The 19,178-nt window shown below is 39.6% G+C and overlaps 1 protein-coding gene across 4 annotated transcripts in view; it reads left to right on the top strand.

Annotated features, from left to right (window-relative positions):
* Window positions 1-19,178, top strand: part of nadk2 (NAD kinase 2, mitochondrial) — a 36,084-nt gene that overhangs the window by 1,457 nt on the left and 15,449 nt on the right. The window contains exons 4-9 of one of the 4 annotated variants that reach the window (XM_062031380.1): window positions 1,759-1,840; window positions 2,576-2,659; window positions 5,294-5,437; window positions 5,582-5,623; window positions 6,808-6,903; window positions 13,839-13,894. In XM_062031380.1, the coding sequence (XP_061887364.1) occupies window positions 1,759-1,840; window positions 2,576-2,659; window positions 5,294-5,437; window positions 5,582-5,623; window positions 6,808-6,903; window positions 13,839-13,894 (504 nt within the window). Of the gene's footprint in view, window positions 1-1,758; window positions 1,841-2,575; window positions 2,660-5,293; window positions 5,438-5,529; window positions 5,624-6,807; window positions 6,904-13,838; window positions 13,895-19,178 lie in introns of all 4 variants that reach the window. The other 3 variants (XM_062031379.1, XM_062031382.1, XM_062031381.1) reach the window with 3 other exon arrangements.

Here is a 19,178-nt window from a genome sequence, read left to right as displayed (position 1 = left end):
AATTTTTCTACCCGGAAGTCATTCTCTCCCAGCAACATGGTAAATGGGTTATACTTGTATAGCGCTTTTCTACCTTCAAGGTACTCAAAGTGCTTTGACACTATTTCCACATTCACCCATTCACACACACACACACACACATTCACACACTGATGGTGGGAGCTGCCCTAACTGCGACCCATCAGGAGCAAGGGTGACGTGTCTTGCTCAAGGACACAGCGAACATGACGAAGTTGGTAGAAGGTGGGGATCGAACCAGGAACCCTCAGGTTGCTGGCACGGCCACTCTGCCAACGGCGCCACGCCGTCCCTCTGTGACGTCATCACTGGTTGACTCAGTAGTTATTTGCTAACTTAAGACAGTTACACTGCACGTTTCTTTTTTAAATTTGAATACGGCTCCAAAATCATCCATCATGAGGCGGAAGAAAGTTGAAAGTTCTAGCACTTAATAAAGATTGTGAGAAACATTATTGATTTCAAGAAAAAACAAGCAAAGTGCAAAGACACCTCTCCTCTTACCTCTACGCTCAAACTTGTCTTTGCCAACAAGATAAAGGAAAAGTGATGTTTGTTATATGCTCATCGGTCCATTTTAAGGATTGCAGCTATTGATAATTTTGGTAATCGATTGATTCTCGCCTTCCGCCCGATTGCAGCTGAGATAGGCTCCAGCACCCCCCGCGACCTCGAAAAGGGACAAGCGGTAGAAAATGGATGGATGGATGGATGGATTGATTTCTTCCAATAATAGGATAAAACACAGCGGTAGAAGATGGATGGATGGATGACATCTTATAGCCTCCATGTGTATTTTATGAAAAATAGTTGGAGTAAACACAGATTTTTCTGCTTCCCATTCATTACCTTCATTATTTTTTTCTAATAAATGCACATCATCAAAGTTGAAAGTGTTCTTTTTAACATGTGCATCAATAAAAATGAAGAAAGTAAATAAATAAAAACTCAGCTGTTTTCCGCCACGCAGATCACAGCACCAACACCACCACTCGTGTGGTCTATGCAGTAGAGGGGGCAATCTTTGGTTCACTTCACGATTCGATTACGATTCAGGAGCTACGATTAGATTAAAAATCAATTATTAATGCATCTTTAATTTATGTATATTGATGCAGTTTTACATTTCTTTTTTCGTTTAACTAAATTAGCATGTGCAACTTTTAAAAAAAAGTGCATTTGTAATAAGAAACCGTTACATTAATTCTCACATTCATTAAATTCATGGAAATGTAGCTGGAACATAAGTCGGATCTCCTAGTGAGGTGGCTCGCTGCAGTCAGCCAAATTTTAGAACTGTCTGCATTACTTAATTTACAATAAATAAATCGATTATCGCTTATTGACATATACTAATCGATTTTATAATCGTCCTTGTCCAAATTGCAACGCATCTAAAATTGATTATGCAGTGTTCATGCGGAAACAATGTCTGCGAATTTGAAGTCCAGATTTTATCCATTTATTTTAGTTACACTCATCAAACGATTAATCGAAGCAACAGAATAATATTAATTAAAACTTTTTTTCTAATCGATTAATCGTTTCAACGTACCACTGTATTTGTCATGTACTTGCAATATAATATGAACAAATAATATTCTTTAAGTGCTACTGTTTTTGTTCTGGGCTGGCATACATAATAAACAGACTGGCCCAAATAGTTTGACTAACAAATGATTCAAGTTCAAGTATGCAAATACATAATGCCTATTCTCTTACTGCACTTTGTTTTGTTAGGTGATGGGACAATGCTGCTTGTTGCCAGTAAGGTTTTAAGCAAGGACAAACCAGTTGTCGGCGTAAACACAGACCCTGAGAGGTATAACCCAACACAACACAGCGCTATTTGAGCTGGACTTGGATTGCTAGAGACTTTTTAGGGATTTTATCACATAAAACCAACAGGGAGTTTCAGGGTTTACCCCAGATTGCCAATATTCATGTGGCGGTGGGGACGTAACCAATGTGATGTCATCATATATCTTGACGTCATGATTAATTTAATCAGCGATGATGCATACATTTTCTTTAAAAAATGTGTGGAGTTTGATTGCAGAAAGTTGGCCACCTAAAGAGTCTCCTTACCATCCTGATAACTGCATTAGCTCATTGTGGAGCTTAGTTCTTTATTTTTACTAAATTGTTTTGCTCCTTTATAATTCTGTAAGTGTATGATCTGTACCTGTAATGCTAAAATCTTTTGTATATTTGTGCCTGGTTGTGTTTATCTCATTTGACACCTCTTGTCTTCTTGGACTTTCAGTGCTGGAAAGTAGTTGTTTATTATTGTTGCTAGGCATTGTTTGCGTGTTAGCAATGGTTAACCAGGCTTACTAGCATCAATTGTCACTCTCACATCAGGCAGAGTACAAGCTAAAGATGTCAGAAAGCAAGCCCGTTCTTGTGTATGTTGTCAGGGAAGCTCCTATATTGTCCAAACCTGAACTCCTGCAGTAACCATCCTCTTCCACTTTCCACAGGTAGAACACAAGATGTTAACCTAACCGCCCATCTTACTTTTGTAACATTCTTTGCATTTTTCTTTCAACTAAAGGTCAGAAGGTCACCTGTGCTTACCTGTTAAATACACTCGCAAGTTCCCGGAGGCACTTGGGAAACTCTGCCGTGGTGAGTTCAGGTGCGTATTTACTCAATAGGTATTCACCTCTTCAGTGAACTGCTTTTTGTCACACTTCACTTTTACGTCGCTATTAAAGCTGCTGTATAGGCCCTTTACCTTTTGGTTTCTGGAACATCTGATTCCTGTAACCTCTGATTGCTGGATCTGTAGGTTCCTGTAGAAATTTGTGGTTTGTGTTTCCATCGCATTTCACAGTTCAGGGTAGTTTATACAAATCAAGCTGATGACGTATGGAGGACTGGTTTACTATATTTTTATACTTATACCATGTAAATAAACAGACAATATTATGTCAGTTATTTTTACTAAAAAGTAATTTAAATACAAAGCAATCATATACAAGATTATATAATAATAATTTAAAAAAATAAAGTGTATTGATTTGTTCATAAAAAGTCAGGCTTTTGTCCGCAATGTCCAACAATCAGAAAGTCGTCCTCTCGGTAAATGATGAATTCATGAGGGTCAGGCAATCAGTTTTGGTCCCTTTCAGATGTAAATAACAATATACCTGTATATAAAGAATAAATGTCAGGGTTTATCTCAGGCCAACAACATTGGCTTTAGCGTTAGCTTGTTAGTATTGGCATTCTGTTCACTCGGGTTGAGGCTAATAACTACACAAATGGGTGTCATGTAATAAAGTAAATAGTTAATATTTTATGTTATTTACCTTTGTACCAATTGTGTTCTGCCTCCTTTTTTCCACATTTATCCAATGAAGTCAGAGTAGTAAGGAGGTGAGGTCGATGCTTCGAGTTCAGCTTCATACTACTTCGTAAATAAATTTTAAAGAGTTTGTCCATTTCTCACAGATTTAAGGAACATAATGAAGTTTGTAACAACTAATAAACAACATTAAACTGCATATAGTTTAAAGACTATGGCTGAGTAAAAACAAAGTAGTTCTACTGATTAACGTTCTTCAGCACAAAGATGCCCCACAAAAGTTCCTGCATTTCGAAAGCTCCTTTCGTTTTTCTTTTTCTCTGTTGTCAAGTTTGTTGTAATAGAAATACACAAGAAATAAAAAATAAACAAGTCACCACGTATATTTCAATGGCGGTAGTGGTGTTTGAAAAATTTGTTTCAGGAACGCCCCCAACTGTGTTCCACCAATCAGCGTTTGGCAGCAGAGCCCGCCCCCAAAAAGAAACCTGGTAGATTAGAAAAGTCTCGCCTCGCTAGGAGGAACTCCGAAAGGTTCCTGAGGTTCCAAGCATTATATCCCGCACTTTTCCTACTCTGAGCATGTAATTTATACCCCCCCACATAACACACACACATTAGATGTGTGCTTGGTCAGCTAATGATAGTGATTTGGCAAAATTTAGCTGCAAACAATTGCTATTATTGACTGCAAATTGTTGATCACTTCTTTAGTAATACTTTTGTGTGTGTGCACAGAAATGTACCGTATGTGTATACCAGATCATCTTATTCGGACAGAACAATTTATATGCAGTTTATTTTGGAATTATGAAAAGTGTACATATATTTGGTACACTCTGTTTTATTCAACCATTATTCGCAACACATGCTAGCCAGTGGTGTTACTCTCATAATATATTGATCTATAATAATTTAACAGCAATGCTGAGGGGGCAGTAAAATTGAGGTTGACACAAAAGTTAATACTGTGATCACTATTTTGCAGAAGTGCTTATATTGTCATTATTAAACATACAGTATGTGAGTTTTGCATTTTAATTTGAAGTATTAGATTTTATTTCTTAAATCTAGGATCAAATGGAGGTGTCAAATCCTTTCCAGGCTGCTGATTAACTTGTTTTAAACTATTTCAGTATCTGACAAAATCTTAAGAGTACAGTAAAGTAAATAAAGTAAAGTAGCATTGTCTTACTGTTATACAAACTTTAGTTACGTTACTTATTAAAAAAACAAGACTTTAATGAAAGTCTTTCATTCCTATTTTAACATTTGAAAATAAGAACAATTATTATTTGTAAAACATTAAACACAATACTTTTGTAATCGCAGTCCTTCTGCTAGATGCACACGTAACCTGCCTTGATGCGCCCCCTTCGCGCTGGCTGGGGATCAAACTAGGGTCGGAAGATAGAGACGGCAGCGCTAGGCATGATTAAGGTGTACATGTGTGTGAGCTGCACCTGTTGCACACAAATAACATATCCTCGGTATAGCCTTAGAGCAGAGGTGCCCAAACTTTTTATCTCTAAGGACCTAAGTGAGAATGTGCCAATGGGCTTTGGGGCAAACACAGCAATTTTAGGCGCACAGCAGCACCATAAGTGAGAATTTTAGCCCAGACTGCCACATATTAGGTAGTGGAAATTTGGAGAAATGGTTATTCTTGTGGACATACCATCAATGATTGCAGGAGCTTGAAAGTGGTCAGTATGAATGTGTAATACATTCAAGAAGCCGCCCTTTGGCAAGCCAAACGAAACGACTGGCCCACAGGTCCTACTCTGGGCACCCCTGCCTTAGAAAGTTGATTAGTACAACACAGAGGCTATGTGGTCTGCATGTTTGCTGTGCAACCAAGATCATTTTTGTTTAAAAAGATAATTTCAGACCTCTGTGTGGAGTTTGCAATTTTTTTTACCTTGCTCCTACTGGGTCCTCACCTCATCTGTTCTCATACAGGTGGCAGTGGCGTCAGAGGATTCGACTGCACCTTGAGGGCACCGGCATAAATCCCACTCCTCTAGATTTGCACGAGGAGCAGCTGAGCCTGGAGCAGCACAGCCAAGCCCATCGCATTACCACCATGGACAACCAGCAGAGTAGGTATCAGTATTGTATTACCAACTTCACTGGTGTTTCTGTTTAGATCGGTCTTAAATGGTTGTGTTCTCCTGGTAATTTGGGTTGGTTTACAGAGATGGGAATACTGAATGAGAGCGTCTCTAAGCCCAGTCTTCTTCCCATCAGGAGCCTGAATGAAATCTTCATTGGAGAATCTTTGTCTTCCAGGTATTTGTTATACGAAATAGTCCTATCAACTCTGTATGTGTGTTTGTGTGTCTATCATATTTTTCTGAGCATAGGGCGCACCGGATTATAATGCGCACTGCCAATGAGGGGATCTATTTAAGTCTATTTTCATGCAAAAGGCGCACCGGATTCTAAGGCGCATTAAAGGGGTCATATTATGATTTTTTTCGGCCCACATTTTAAAACACTTCTTTGTGGTCTACTTATAATGTAATGGTTGTTCTTTGGTCAAAATATTGCATAAATTAGGTTTTACAGACAATCTTCAAGGCCTCTTTCTGACTATGTCTTCAGGATCTGCCGTCTTGTGGGTGTTTCCTTTTTACGTGGCTCCACTTCCACAGCGTCTTCTCCCTGTCATCTTTGTTGTACCGGTAGTGTTTAGCACGTTCATAGCAGGCTAATGACAGATAAGTTAAAACTGTACGCTACTTTATATTACAAATGGCAACAGTGGAGGATGAATGCCCCACAACAGGAGTATAGAGAAAAAGAAGGAGTTTCTTGACTACGGCGCCTGGCTGCAATGGCGGACACACGCAAATTTTCAGGACTTATGCAGATCCCAAATACACAACGGCAGGAACCAAAAGTTGGTTTTGCATAATTGGTCGATACAAAACGCCAGATAGTGTCTACTGATAGGTGCCATTTTAGGGTCCTAATACACACACCATAATAATACCATGTTGAAGCACAGCACGTCTGACTACTGTAGCTGTATTGCGGCGACAATCCATCAAGCAGTGTGGCTTTGTGGCTTACCAAAGTCGTACCTAAACATTTTTAGAGATTTTTTAGCGCTGTGTGTAATGTTATATTTTGTCAAGGAAATAACAACGTTTTAGGCTTGCTTGCTAACTATGAACAGGGGGCTTCAACCTGCAGTCCACATGTATTTTTTGTGTGTGACTGCCATGTACTGGTCACACTTATCATTACACCAGTTACCAAATACAATTGCTTTGAGGTCAGTAAGGACAACCAGAATTAATCCATCATCAGGCTCACAAGGTTATAAGGCGCAGTGTCGATTTTTGAGAAAATTTAAGGATTTTGAGTGCGCCTTATAGTCTGAAATACTATATATGCAAATATAAATGTGTGTACGTGTATTTGTGTGACATCAACATTAGTTCCCATTCTGATACTTGTTGATCTAGAGCATCGTACTATGAGATCTCGGTGGATGACGGTCCATGGGAAAAGCAGAAGAGTTCAGGCCTCAGTATTTGCACTGGAACAGGATCCAAAGCTTGGTACACACACACACACACAATATTTATTTTTACCTTCACTTTAAAGAACTTTTCATTACAGCCTGAGCACTGCACTCTGATCTTACAGTTAAGAATAACAGGAAAAGCTTTTTGCTGCACGGGGACAGGACACTAATTTAAAATGACTTCAATGTAAAGCATACAGTAAGAACCTGTGCTCTGTAAGTAAAATCTAAATTGTAATTGATTGGGGTGTGCATCTCTACCTTCAATGGCAATTCGATATGAATATAAATACATGGGTTATGATACAATATACTTAAAATACTTTTTAAAACATTGTGATTTGATACAAATGGAAGCATTGCATGGTGATAAAAAAACTATCATGTATAAGCTCAGAACAATGTAATTCTTTTTTTAAATAGACACATCTAAAACAGGCGGTTCCTGTATTAATTATGAGCAAACCATCAGTTTCAAGGCATTGCAATCCATAAACTTTACAAAAAGATGTAAACAAAACACTTTTGTAAAAGCTACCAGTATTTACTCTTGTTTGCTCAGGTAGCAACAATTAAATACATAGAAAAGCAAACTGTGCATCAAGCTGATGTTATATAACACCACAGTAACACAAGTGCAATATACAATTAAGTGCCACAAGGTAAACTAAACAGCAACTTTAGTGAAGAAAATTTCATATTTTTTCAAAATACCACTCTGCTGATTACTGTGAAGCTAGTTCTTTATCTTTAGCACAATGATTGTATATACTGTAATTACCTCGCAAAGTTGGGGCTGGAAGTCTTTGAAATCAGTGGCCTAGTGGTTAGAGTGTCCGCCCTGAGATCGGTAGGTTGTGAGTTCAAACCCGAGTCATACCAAAGACTATAAAAATGGGACCCATTACCTCCCGGCTTGGCACTCAGCATCAAGGATTGGAATTGGGGGTTAAATCACCAAAAATGATTCCCGGGCGCGGCACCGCTGTTGCCCACTGCTCCCCTCATCTCCCAGGGGGTGATCAAGGGGATGGGTCAAATGCAGAGGACACATTTCACCACACCTAGTGTGTGTGTGTGTGTGTGACAATCATTGGTACTTTAACTTAACTTTAAATCAGTGTCCTTGTCTTGCCAGATGTTAGCTCTGCTAGCGTTAGCATCCCTAGTTCCCTCATCGCCAGCTTGAGATCATACTTTTATCCTACTAAATATTATTTTTAAAATATCCAAACGTTTGCCACACTTTAGATTTAATATTCGTAGGTAGGGATGTATATCGTTAGGATTTTATAGATACAATACCCCTGTCGATGTTCCTTACCTATACCGGTATTTATTGGTACTCTTATCGGTACTATATACATATGGTATATAGTGTACAGTCGTGGTCAAAAGTTTACATATAGTACACTTGTAAAGAATATCATGTCATGGCTGCTGTCTTGACTTTCCAATAATTTAGTAATAGAGTGATTGGAGCACATACTTGTTGGTCACAAAAACATTCATGAAGTTTGGTTCTTTTATGAATTTATTATGGGTCTACTGAAAATAACACCAAATCTGCTGGGTCAAAAGTATACATACAGCAATGTTAATATTTGGTTACATGTTCCTTGGCAAGTTTCACTGCAATAAGGTGCTTTTGGTAGCCATCTACAAGCTTCTGACCACTCCTCTTGACAAAATTGGTGCAGTTCAGCTAAATTTGTTGGTTTTATGACATGGACTTGTTTCTTCAACATTGTCCACACGGTTAAGTCAGGACTTTGGGAAGGCCATTCTAAAACCTTAATTCTAGCCCAATTTAGCCATTCCTTTACCACTTGACGTGTGTTTGGGGTCATTGTCCTGTTGGAACACCCAACTGCGCCCAAGACCCAACCTCTGGGCTGATGATTTTAGGTGTTCCTAAAGAATTTGGAGGTAATCCTCCTTTTTCATTGTCCCATTTATTCTCTGTAAAGCACCAGTTGCATTGGCAGCAAAACAGGCCCAGAGCATAATACTATCACCACCATGCTTGACGGTAGGAATGATTTTCCTGGGATTAAAGGCCTCACCTTTTCTCCTCCAAACATAATGCTGAGGAATTGTGGCCAAACAGCTCAATTTTTGTTTCGTCTGACCACAGAAATTTCCTCCAGAATGTCTTATCTTTGTCCATGTGATGTCAGTTGAAACACAATACCCAGCAATAATAAATATTGGGTGGGATATCAATTGGGATAGCATAATGATATTATTATCATATCCTTATTTGCAATGAAGACAGGAAATTAATCACAACTGCCGTTTCGGCACAAGTTTATTCATTTATAAAAATGTGTAAAAATATTTAGTTTTTAAATGATTATCCATAGGAGTGTTTTGTGTCATTTATTTTTGGTTTGTTGTCCTTTAAATTCCCTTGTTCAACTCTTTGATTGTTCCTCACAGCAAAATCAGAACACAAAACAGAAAAGCTAAACACAGAATCATATTACCGGTAATCATTTGTAAAAGTAAACATTTTCAAATAACATGCAAATGTACACAAAAAACCAGCAATAACTAATATCGTTACATTGATGCACACATTTACAGTACTTTACTATTCCGGTCACACATTAATAGGACATAATTAAGTCAACTTCTTGCGGCCTAAAGAGTAAATTAAAAGATGTAAGGCTTTACTTAAAGAAATAAATGAGCAAAGGGCATGGAGGTCAGTCAACATTGCAATAGTCGAGGTCTCGTATTTTAACACAAATGTATGTCATTACTGTCAGCCCAGCTTGACATGTCTGGTTTTAGGTGTTTAAAATTAATAAATAAAGCTATACTTACATTTTAAAGTTGCATTTTTCGCTGCGCATAGCACTGCCATGTTGAAAATAATTTTTAGAGTTGAGTGCGCAAAGCATCTTCGGATATGAAAGGGTGTGAAGTGTACTTGTTGCTCATTGGAGAAAAGGACACATTTGTCAGCTGGATTCGAGAAACAATTAGAGCTTTTTTGAATTTGGACCGTCTTCGTGCACTGCGATGACGTTAGCACTCCACAAATGCGCACTGCGAAGGATGCAACTGGCGAATTTAAACACATCTTATGTCTCCCAGCTGGCCTGAGAATGCCTCGGGACCCCCCAGGAGGAGCTGGACAAAGTGGCTGGGGAGAGGGAAGTCTGGGCTTCTCTTAGGCTGCTGCCCCCGCGACCCCAACTTGGATAAGTGGTAGAAGTTGGATGGATGGATAAATTCACTTAACTTTTTACTTTTGTTTTAATTGTGTTTGGTCTACTGCTCGGACTGCACAATTTTAAACCGAATTAGGGTGAGGGGTTTGGTTTACCCCCAAGGGTTAGGGTTTGGTTGTGGTTAGGGTTAACTTCTGGTTAACCCCCTAACCGTAACCCCTATCCTGTGAAAGCAATCTCTATTGACATATGGAGATTCCCACACACTGTTTTCTTGCCAAAAAAGGTGTAGTGGTTTAGCCAAAGAGCTTTGCACGAGTCCGCTATTGTAGTCAAATATTGTAGTCAATAAGTTTATTTATCCTCTATCCTCTTGTTGTGGGGCAGTCTGGCGTGTACATGCAAATGCATCCTCAGCTGGTGCCATTTCTCATACAAAGTAGCGTAGTACTAGCAACTTATATTTGTCACTAGTAGAGGTGGGGGAAATAATCTATTTTTAGATGCGTCGCAATTCGGACATGGACGATTATAAAATCGATTAGTAAACGTCAATCGATGTATTTATTGTAAAAGTAATTCAGACTCTTCTAAAATTTGGCTGACTGCAGCAAGCCACCTCACCGAGAGATCCGATCAGCTCCTTATTTTAAGGCACTTAAGTTCCAGTTTTGAACACATTTCTATTCATTTGATTAATGTAATGGGAATTAATTTAACTGTTTCTTATTAGGCCATGTCCACACGAACAAAGATACTAAATGAACGCATACTTATCTCTGCATTTAGGCCTCTTGTCCACACGCAAACGCATAATTTTTGTCCTTAAAAACGCAGACTTTTGCAAACGCAAAGTGTAGAGTTCCAAAACTCTCCACTCAGCGTATGCATGTACATGGCACCAACGGAGACTTTTACTCCTCTGTCGACGTCACAGTTGTAAGCTGTCATTTCCAAAGCTCAAACAACACTGCCTTGCTGCCTTTAAAAACATTATAAGAACGTTTACTGTATGTTTGAACGTAAACATGCTGCTATTTTAACTCTAAATTAGTTTTAAAAATTAAAGAAACTCATCAAAATGGGCTTCATGACCTGTCACCGTCAATTTGACAGTCAGCTGTTATAGTCACGATTGCTGTCGGACCTCCAGCTGATGGGACAACTTTGACAAGCTAGACTTTTTGCGTTGACATAAGAAAGCTACAAAATGATCTCATGTTTTTAATCCTTATTTAACGACAGATCATGAAGTTAACTTATGGGTGTTGCGTCCATTTGTGTAGATGGAGCTCGGCGTGACCGTGCGCGCACATAACTCAACCAATCACCTAAAAAAACAAAACAAAAAACCTTGACGTATCCTTTCTCCTTGGTAATGTTAAAGACAATATACATCTCATTGCACATTTATATCTATAGTAATCATTATGCGTTATAATTCCAGGAGAGTTTTGCAGCATGTTTGTGCGCTTTATATAGGCACTTAAACATGCAAAATGGTTTCCTTGGCTCGTTAGTGCGTGCTAGAGATGCGCGGATAGGCAATTATTTCATCCGCAACCGCATCACAAAAGTCGTCATCCACCCACCATTCACCCGAACCAACATTTTATCAAAACCACATCCGCCCGTTGTTATATACCTAATATAGGCGATGTAAGGCATTAGTGAGGTTAGAAAGCTTTTGCCTGTTAAAGAAAGGAGACTGATCCAATGCAGCAGAGACATTCAATGCGTGCCACACATTAATATCTCTTGGCCACGCATTAGTGGCTAAGAGATATTAATGCGTGATAATATTATTTATCATTATTATAATATTATTGTCATTTCCATTAAGAAAGTGTTGACTATTGTTGCCAAGGCCCTCAGATCAGGAGTGCGTTCCTCACACTTTGTGTGCGCAGTTGCAGCAAGCAGAACGATGCTTTTAAGAAGTTAAAAAAATGTTTTAGAAAGACTAGGCCTATATTTTCGTTAGGTAAAAAAAATGTTCTGAATTTATTTCAATGAATATTAACTTGTTAACATTATAATGCTCAAATAGGGACGAGGGCGGGGTGCACAGTGAAGCAGTGAACAATTTCGCGACAAAGATGAACCTTTATTGATTGATCTGCAGCCATGACAAAATATCAGACAATCTCCATTGTCAACGACAGGCAGGAAAATAAAGATAAACACATAGCCTATGTTGTAGGCATAAGCTTATACGTTTTTAAGTTGAAATAAAAAAATAAATAAAACATGTGCCTCATAAGCCTTAGGCTGTCAATTACGCACACAAACTTAAATTATACAATAACATATGTATGTCATCCCTATTTAAACAAAAATAAATTTAATAAATATGCTCGTTTTTCGTATGTGGGTAACAACATTTAACTATGTATATATATTTCCGAATTGGTTCAACCGCCACCCGCCCGAATCTATTTAAAATCTATTTTTTTCGTCATGTCACCCGCCCGACCCGCGGTTTATCCGCGGACTCCGCGGTTGTGTCTGCAAACCGCGCATCTCTAGTGCGTGCTGATTTTAGAAATAATGTACATTTCACTCCACATGTAATATATTACCATGTGGCTGATTAAACATGTTGTAATTCCATGAGTGTTGGGTTTCAGCAGCACAGGTGTGCATGCGTGCTTTAAACACTGAAAAAAAAGATACATAATGTTCCCAGGGCTCTGTATGAATGCAGGCTGGTTTTAAAGATAATGTACATGTCTTTGTACGTCTAGTATATCAAAATAAACATTATAATAACAGAGGTTTAATGCCACCAAATCAACTGTGGCTGCTTTTCCAGGCTTCTGATTAGACAAAATGTGCATGACAGCAAGTGTATGTGTTTGTGTGTAGACATAGACTGTTTTAAAACTATACCGGTACTTGTGTGGATGGAGATTGTTTTAACCCCAAATATGCGTTTTTGAAACTATCCTTGTTCATGTGGACATGGCCTTACAAAAGCACTGTTTTTAAAAGTTGCAAGTGATAAACGCTTATTTAGTGAAACAAAAATAAATGTAAAACCGCAATAATATGGACAAATTAAAGATGCATCAATAATCGATTTTTAATCGGATCGTAGCTCCTGAATCATAATTGAATCGTGAGGTGCCCAAAGATTCCCACCTCTAGTCAGTAGACTCCATATGGACGTGCTAAAAACTACAAAATGGCTGACGGGGTCAAGACACAGTCGAAATAGTGGCACGTAAATAAGCCTGCCTACAAAACGGTGCATCAGACAGTGGTTTGAAGCGGTCTGTAAAAAATTGTCTATGCAAAATTTTGACCAAAGAACCACCATTACATGCTATGTAGACCACAAGGAAGTGTAGTAAAAAAATCATAACCATGACCCCTTTAAACAATTACCACATGAACACATACAAAAATACCAAAAATGCGTAGAGTTGAGTACCAGTATCGATTATTAGGTACTGAGAATTGGTACCGCATCGGTTCACTTGTGAATCAAAGTACCCATCCCTATGTGTGAGTGACAGGTCTAGCATGGCTTTAATGTCCATTTTGCTGATACGTTTTATTTTGGTAGTGATAAGAGTTGAAAATCCATTCCCCCCACAATAATTATACAGGAATGTCCAAAACATCTCATTGCCACCATGGAAAGTTCTGGATAGTTCCTTTGAATTTCATCTAAATGACAGAACAACAAACTTCTCTCCACACACATGCGATTTGGAGCATTTTAGTATGCAGAGAGAGATGAAATGTGTTTGAACTCATTTGTCTTTCTTTCTGTCCATAGGTCCTACAACATCAACAAACTTGCTGAACAAGCAGTGAATGAGATCCTAAAAATAGGTAATGTGTCCTCATCCAGACATACAGTATGAAACCTGAATGATGTGAAACATTTAATGGGAAACTGCACTTCAAAAAAAATGTTGCCTATCGTTCAATCATTATGACGATGGATGTATTTTTTTTTAATGCATTCTAAATATTTAATCCATTTTATCAAAAGTCAGCTTACAATAAGCCCATGGGAGCCGCTCCATTCTGCCGATAAAACACATAAAAACATTCAAACACCTCGTTAAGGTTTTATATATATGCTGTAAGTATATATGTAATGTAGTAACAGGCAAATTTAATATTTATGTATTTTGATCATTTCAAGCATACGAGGCGCTCTAATTTAAAAAATGCATCATGACGTTCGCTTATTTTTTTTCTTTAAAAAAATCATTGATTAGTACTCACTGCAGACTTCATGAGAGGCCAACAAACATAATAAAACATCTCCTACTGTACACTGTCCGCTGTCATTAGGATGCCGACTGCTAGGATGTTCATATATTCCCATTTAGATGAAGAATGACTCATAATCCTCGCAAAGAGACAAGGGATGGAACCAAGGGTCTTTGTGTCATTCTCGCCATTTCCGAGTCTAATTTGTCGGTCAAAGTGTACCAACTTGTCAGAATACGTCATCAGCCTTCTTCTATCCAGGTGAGAGGCACGATTTATGATCTACAATAAAGTTTGACGAGCAAGGAAGCGAGAAAGCAGCTTACCACTCAATGTGAACATCGGCACACACTAGTGATCACAGCGGTGCTATAAATAGATCATCTGTGTTAAAGTTAAAGTACCAATGATTGTCACACATACACTAGGTGTGGCGAAATTATTCTCTGCATTTGACCCATCACCCTTGATCACCCCCTGGGAGGTGAGGGGAGCAGTGGGCAGCAGCGTTGGTCGCGCCCGGGAATCATTTTTGGTGATTTATGTTGATATAGACTTAGTAGACACAACGTATATTAAGTATATTGAGTTTTATTCAGACACTGAGGCAGCCGACATGTCAACATAGTTCCCTCCATGACAAGCCATATCCCAGCAGCTCCCACTGCCCCGCCTCCAGCATGAATAGCCGTAAAGGGAAACATAGAACTGTCGTAAAGTGTTCATTGGAGAACAACACACGTTAACAATCTCCCTCTTCTTTCTTTAAAATAAGAAAAACAAAAGCCAAGTGCAACAAGGGAAAAGGCAATTGAAAAACATTCAAGAAAATAACAAAATACAATCAGCATTCTCGCCTGTTTTTTTTTTTTTTTTTTTTTTTTTTTTTTTTTTTTTTTAAACAACAATTAGGGTGAATTCCAATTAGGGTGGATTCCACAGTCCTTCACATAGTGCTTTCAAGAGCACTAGGGATGATGCCCCCTTTTTCGTCAGACAGTCAGCTAGTTGGGCTTTTGTCACTGACCAGAGCACCTTTTTGATTGTTTTACTCTGAATGAGCTCCTTGATCCCGCTTATATCCAACCGAAGTCTCTTCTCTGTGACCTGTTTAGTGGACTTAAGGGCATCATAAAGAGAGTGATTGTCAGTCACACAGACCAACGTGGGAGCATTTAATTTGGTGGTCCCAGTAGTGAGCTCCGAAAAAAGAGTAGAAAGGAAAATAGCATTGTCTATTCCATCCGACATAGCGAGTGTCTCTCCCGCAAGGGTGCTCCGCACCACACGCCTGATCCTCTTAGATTGCCAACAGAGAGGAGAAAACTTCCCGTTTTCCCCCATGAGAGTGATCAATGTCCCTCCTTGAGTACCTCCATCAGGCAAGTTTCCCAGCGAGGCATCACTGAAGACAGTCAAGTTCAAAGCATCATTATTACCCAAATGTTGAAATTTCAGAGTAACCTTTCCTGCTTTAAGTTTACGAATCACCTTATTTGCATCATGAATGGACTGCACAGTAGCATTTTTCAGAATAGATGCCAAAATACAAGCGTCAAACATAACATCAGGTCTAGTTTGTTTTGCAACCCAAAGAATTTGTCCTATTTTTGATCTCAGCTGCTCTCTTTCCGTTTCACTAAGAGCTGAATCTCTCTGTATAGCACGTGCTGGCTGCATGTTTATGGGTTGCATGTTGTCAATATAGCCCTGCTGATTCATCTCAATTACACCATTTACAGTGGCAATGTCCATTCCTACATAGCAGAAATTATCATGTTCCTCACGTCCCACACGGAACGCACACTTCAGTCGAGGAATCACATCAGTTACAAAGTTTTGTGAACCTGCCCAGAGAAAATCATCCACATGACATGCAAGTACCCCTTTAACTTTGCATTGTTCATCCAACCAATAAAAGACTGCAGGATCCACTTGTGACACTTTACCACTTGTGCTCAGCATTATTTCTTTCACTCTATTATACCAATAAAGTGATGCATCAGCAAGACCATATACACATTTCTTAAGTTTCCATAGCACCCCTTTACTGTTTGCTTCTGGGGGGGGGTGAACATGAATGTCCCTTGATAACTCCATGCCTTGCAAAAAGGCAGATTTAATGTCCATAGAATGGACCTTCCACTGATTTTGGCTAATCACTGCTAGCAATAACCTCAGGGATTCAGAAGCACAGGTTGGTGAATCTTTTTGCACCTGTTGGATATTGAACTCTTCAAAACCCCTGGCTACAAGTCTAGCTTTAGGCACAATACCGTTCTCAGTTTCTTTTAGACTACAGACCCAACGGGTGGAAACACATCTTTGGCCTGTATCTTCAACTTCTTCAAAAACATTATTATTGTTCCAGTTTTCAATCTCTATTTGTTTAGCTTCATCAAATGATATGTCTTTTGTTATAAGTACATCAGCATCCATGACTTCTGAATCGGACTCAATGCTGAGACTATTCACACGTGACAGATCAACAGCTTCTTTTTGACCATGACTCCCATCATTTTCAATAAATTGCAGGTTATACCAATTTTTATACCCTCCTGTGGCTTTGCCTGCTCTACCTAGGACTTTTGCTTTACATAGAACACTTTCATTACTTTTCATAAAGGTTACAGTATGTCCCGCTTTTACCTTGACACTGGACACAGGAATAACAGGGTTATCATTATAGACATTGTGCTCCATTTGAGTTTGAATTACATCATTATGAGTCACTAACGAATGAGCTCCCTCTCCTGCATTGGACTCTCTGTCACTTTCCTGTTCGTTATCAGCATCTGTGTTTTGTGTACTGAATGAGCCACCTGTGGCTCTGTTCACTACATCTGTGTTTTCACTGTCTGCTGCTTGATTCTGTACAATTATCTCACTGTTTGTGTCATCGAGAACCTCACTTTGAGCAGTTGTGTGTAACTTATTAAGCCTCAAGTGATGTACTCTAACAAGGATACCACCATGTCTTACAAATACAACAGCCCCATCCTGACCAATAACTATCCCTGGTCCCTTCCACTCTGTACTGTCAGCTCGTTTGTAATAGACCTTGTCTCCTGTCTCATATTTTTCATCTGTGGATCTGAGCTGCTTACGTAACGCTCTCCTTATTCTCTCTGAACATTCAGCTTCAGTGAAAGCCTTCCTAGAAGCATGCAACGCTGATATGTGTTGTCCTACCCTTGCACTAACAGTAGTGCCTTCGAGTGCAGGTAGTTTATCAATTAATACAGAGGGAAGGTTAGGGTTTTGACCAAATACCAGTTGATGTGGGCTATAACCATGAACACTGTGCATACAGTTCTTAGCCATAAGAGCCCAGTCTAGGGCAGTGTGCCAGTCACATCCATTTTCCCGTCTCACCTTCAGTAGGATGTCGGTGAGAGTCTGATTGTGTCTCTCCAACAGCCCGTTGCTCCAGGGACTGTATCCTGCTGTTGTCCTCGTCTCGATGTTGAAGTTTTCGGCCATGTCACGAAACTCTTCATTATTGAACTCTCCACCGTTGTCGCTGTACAAAATACGAGGAGGGCCGTGAACACTTATCCATGTGTGGATGAGGGCGTTGACCATTTCAGAGGCCTTCTTTGTCTTCACAATGCTTCCTGCACTGAACCGGGTGAATTGGTCGATCACATGTAGATACCACACTCCTGGCTCCAACTCATGCAGGTCCACCGCCACCGTCTCATTATATTCTGTAGCTAGAGGCAGACCAACAGCTGGCCTCGGCTTCGCTTTGCTGTATCTCTGACATATGTCACAATCATGCACTATTTGTTGCAAAATAGTGAGGCAGTCCTTGTCTTTATTACCCGAGCTTTGAATTAGCCTCTGCAGCCTGTCTGCAGATGCGTGGCCAAACTGTTTGTGTAGCTTGAGAAGGATTTTGCGCTTTTCGGCTGAAGACATGTTTTCTGTCACTGTCAGGACTTCATCTTCAGCTGTCGCTGCAAGTATCACGTCATCTTTCATTTGCTGTGTTGTGCTGTTTTTGTCTCTTATGTCCACACAGTAGTGTCCTGAGCTGGTGAACTCAAGAGGAATCTGCTGTTTAAACATCACTGCTCTGTCATTCTCCATATCTAAAACAGTTCCTGCCTTCTTCAGTGAGGACTTACTCAGCAGCAGTGGAATGTCAGCGTTGACCACTTCTGTCTCAATGTGACATTTTGTTTGTCCTATTTTGGCAGGTAGTTTCACTTTTCTGGTGGAATATACTAAGTTGCCATCTCCAAAACGAAATGGTCTTGAACTGGTGTTTTCTGTCCTCATCATTTTGTCTGTCTGCTCTTGACTGAGACAACTAACATAACTGTCAAGCCATTTCTCCCCACATACTGTACGAGTGCATGCCGTGTCTATGATGGCTGATCCCAGGGATTCAGTTATGAAAATCTCAGCGTCAGACATAGGGTCATTTGTCAACAACGTTATGTTAACTTCTTCTACATTTTCGTCTTCTGTTAGTCTTACTTGTTCGTTCTTCTTGTAAGGACAGTCCTTGGCCCAATGAAATGTGCTTTGACAAACGGCACATCTTGAACGCTTACCGAACTTATCCAATGGGTTGGTGCCCGGCAACGGTGTCCTTTCACTCTTCTGTTGAAACGTGTTCCGTCTTCCCTGTCCTTGTCGTTGTCGTTGTTCAGTGAAGAAAGCTGCATCTTGGTTTAGTTGAATCCCGTGCGACAAACCTGGCGCCGTTTTCGCTCCAAAAATCCGCTTGAGTGCCGACTTCATGGACGCAAACTTTAGGTCGGGGCACGCCGTTAGTGCAAGTTGTCTGTTTTTCTCATCGAGGCAGGCCGTGTCCAACAACTTGAAGGCTAACACAGCATCTGGAAGCGCCATGTCGTACTTTTTAATTCGATTGTATCGC

This window comes from Entelurus aequoreus, linkage group LG21 (assembly GCF_033978785.1).
Source record: "Entelurus aequoreus isolate RoL-2023_Sb linkage group LG21, RoL_Eaeq_v1.1, whole genome shotgun sequence".
NCBI classification, from domain to species: Eukaryota; Metazoa; Chordata; class Actinopteri; order Syngnathiformes; family Syngnathidae; genus Entelurus; species Entelurus aequoreus.
Note: the sequence above shows the minus strand (reverse complement) of the source record. Positions and strands in the feature narration are given on the sequence as shown.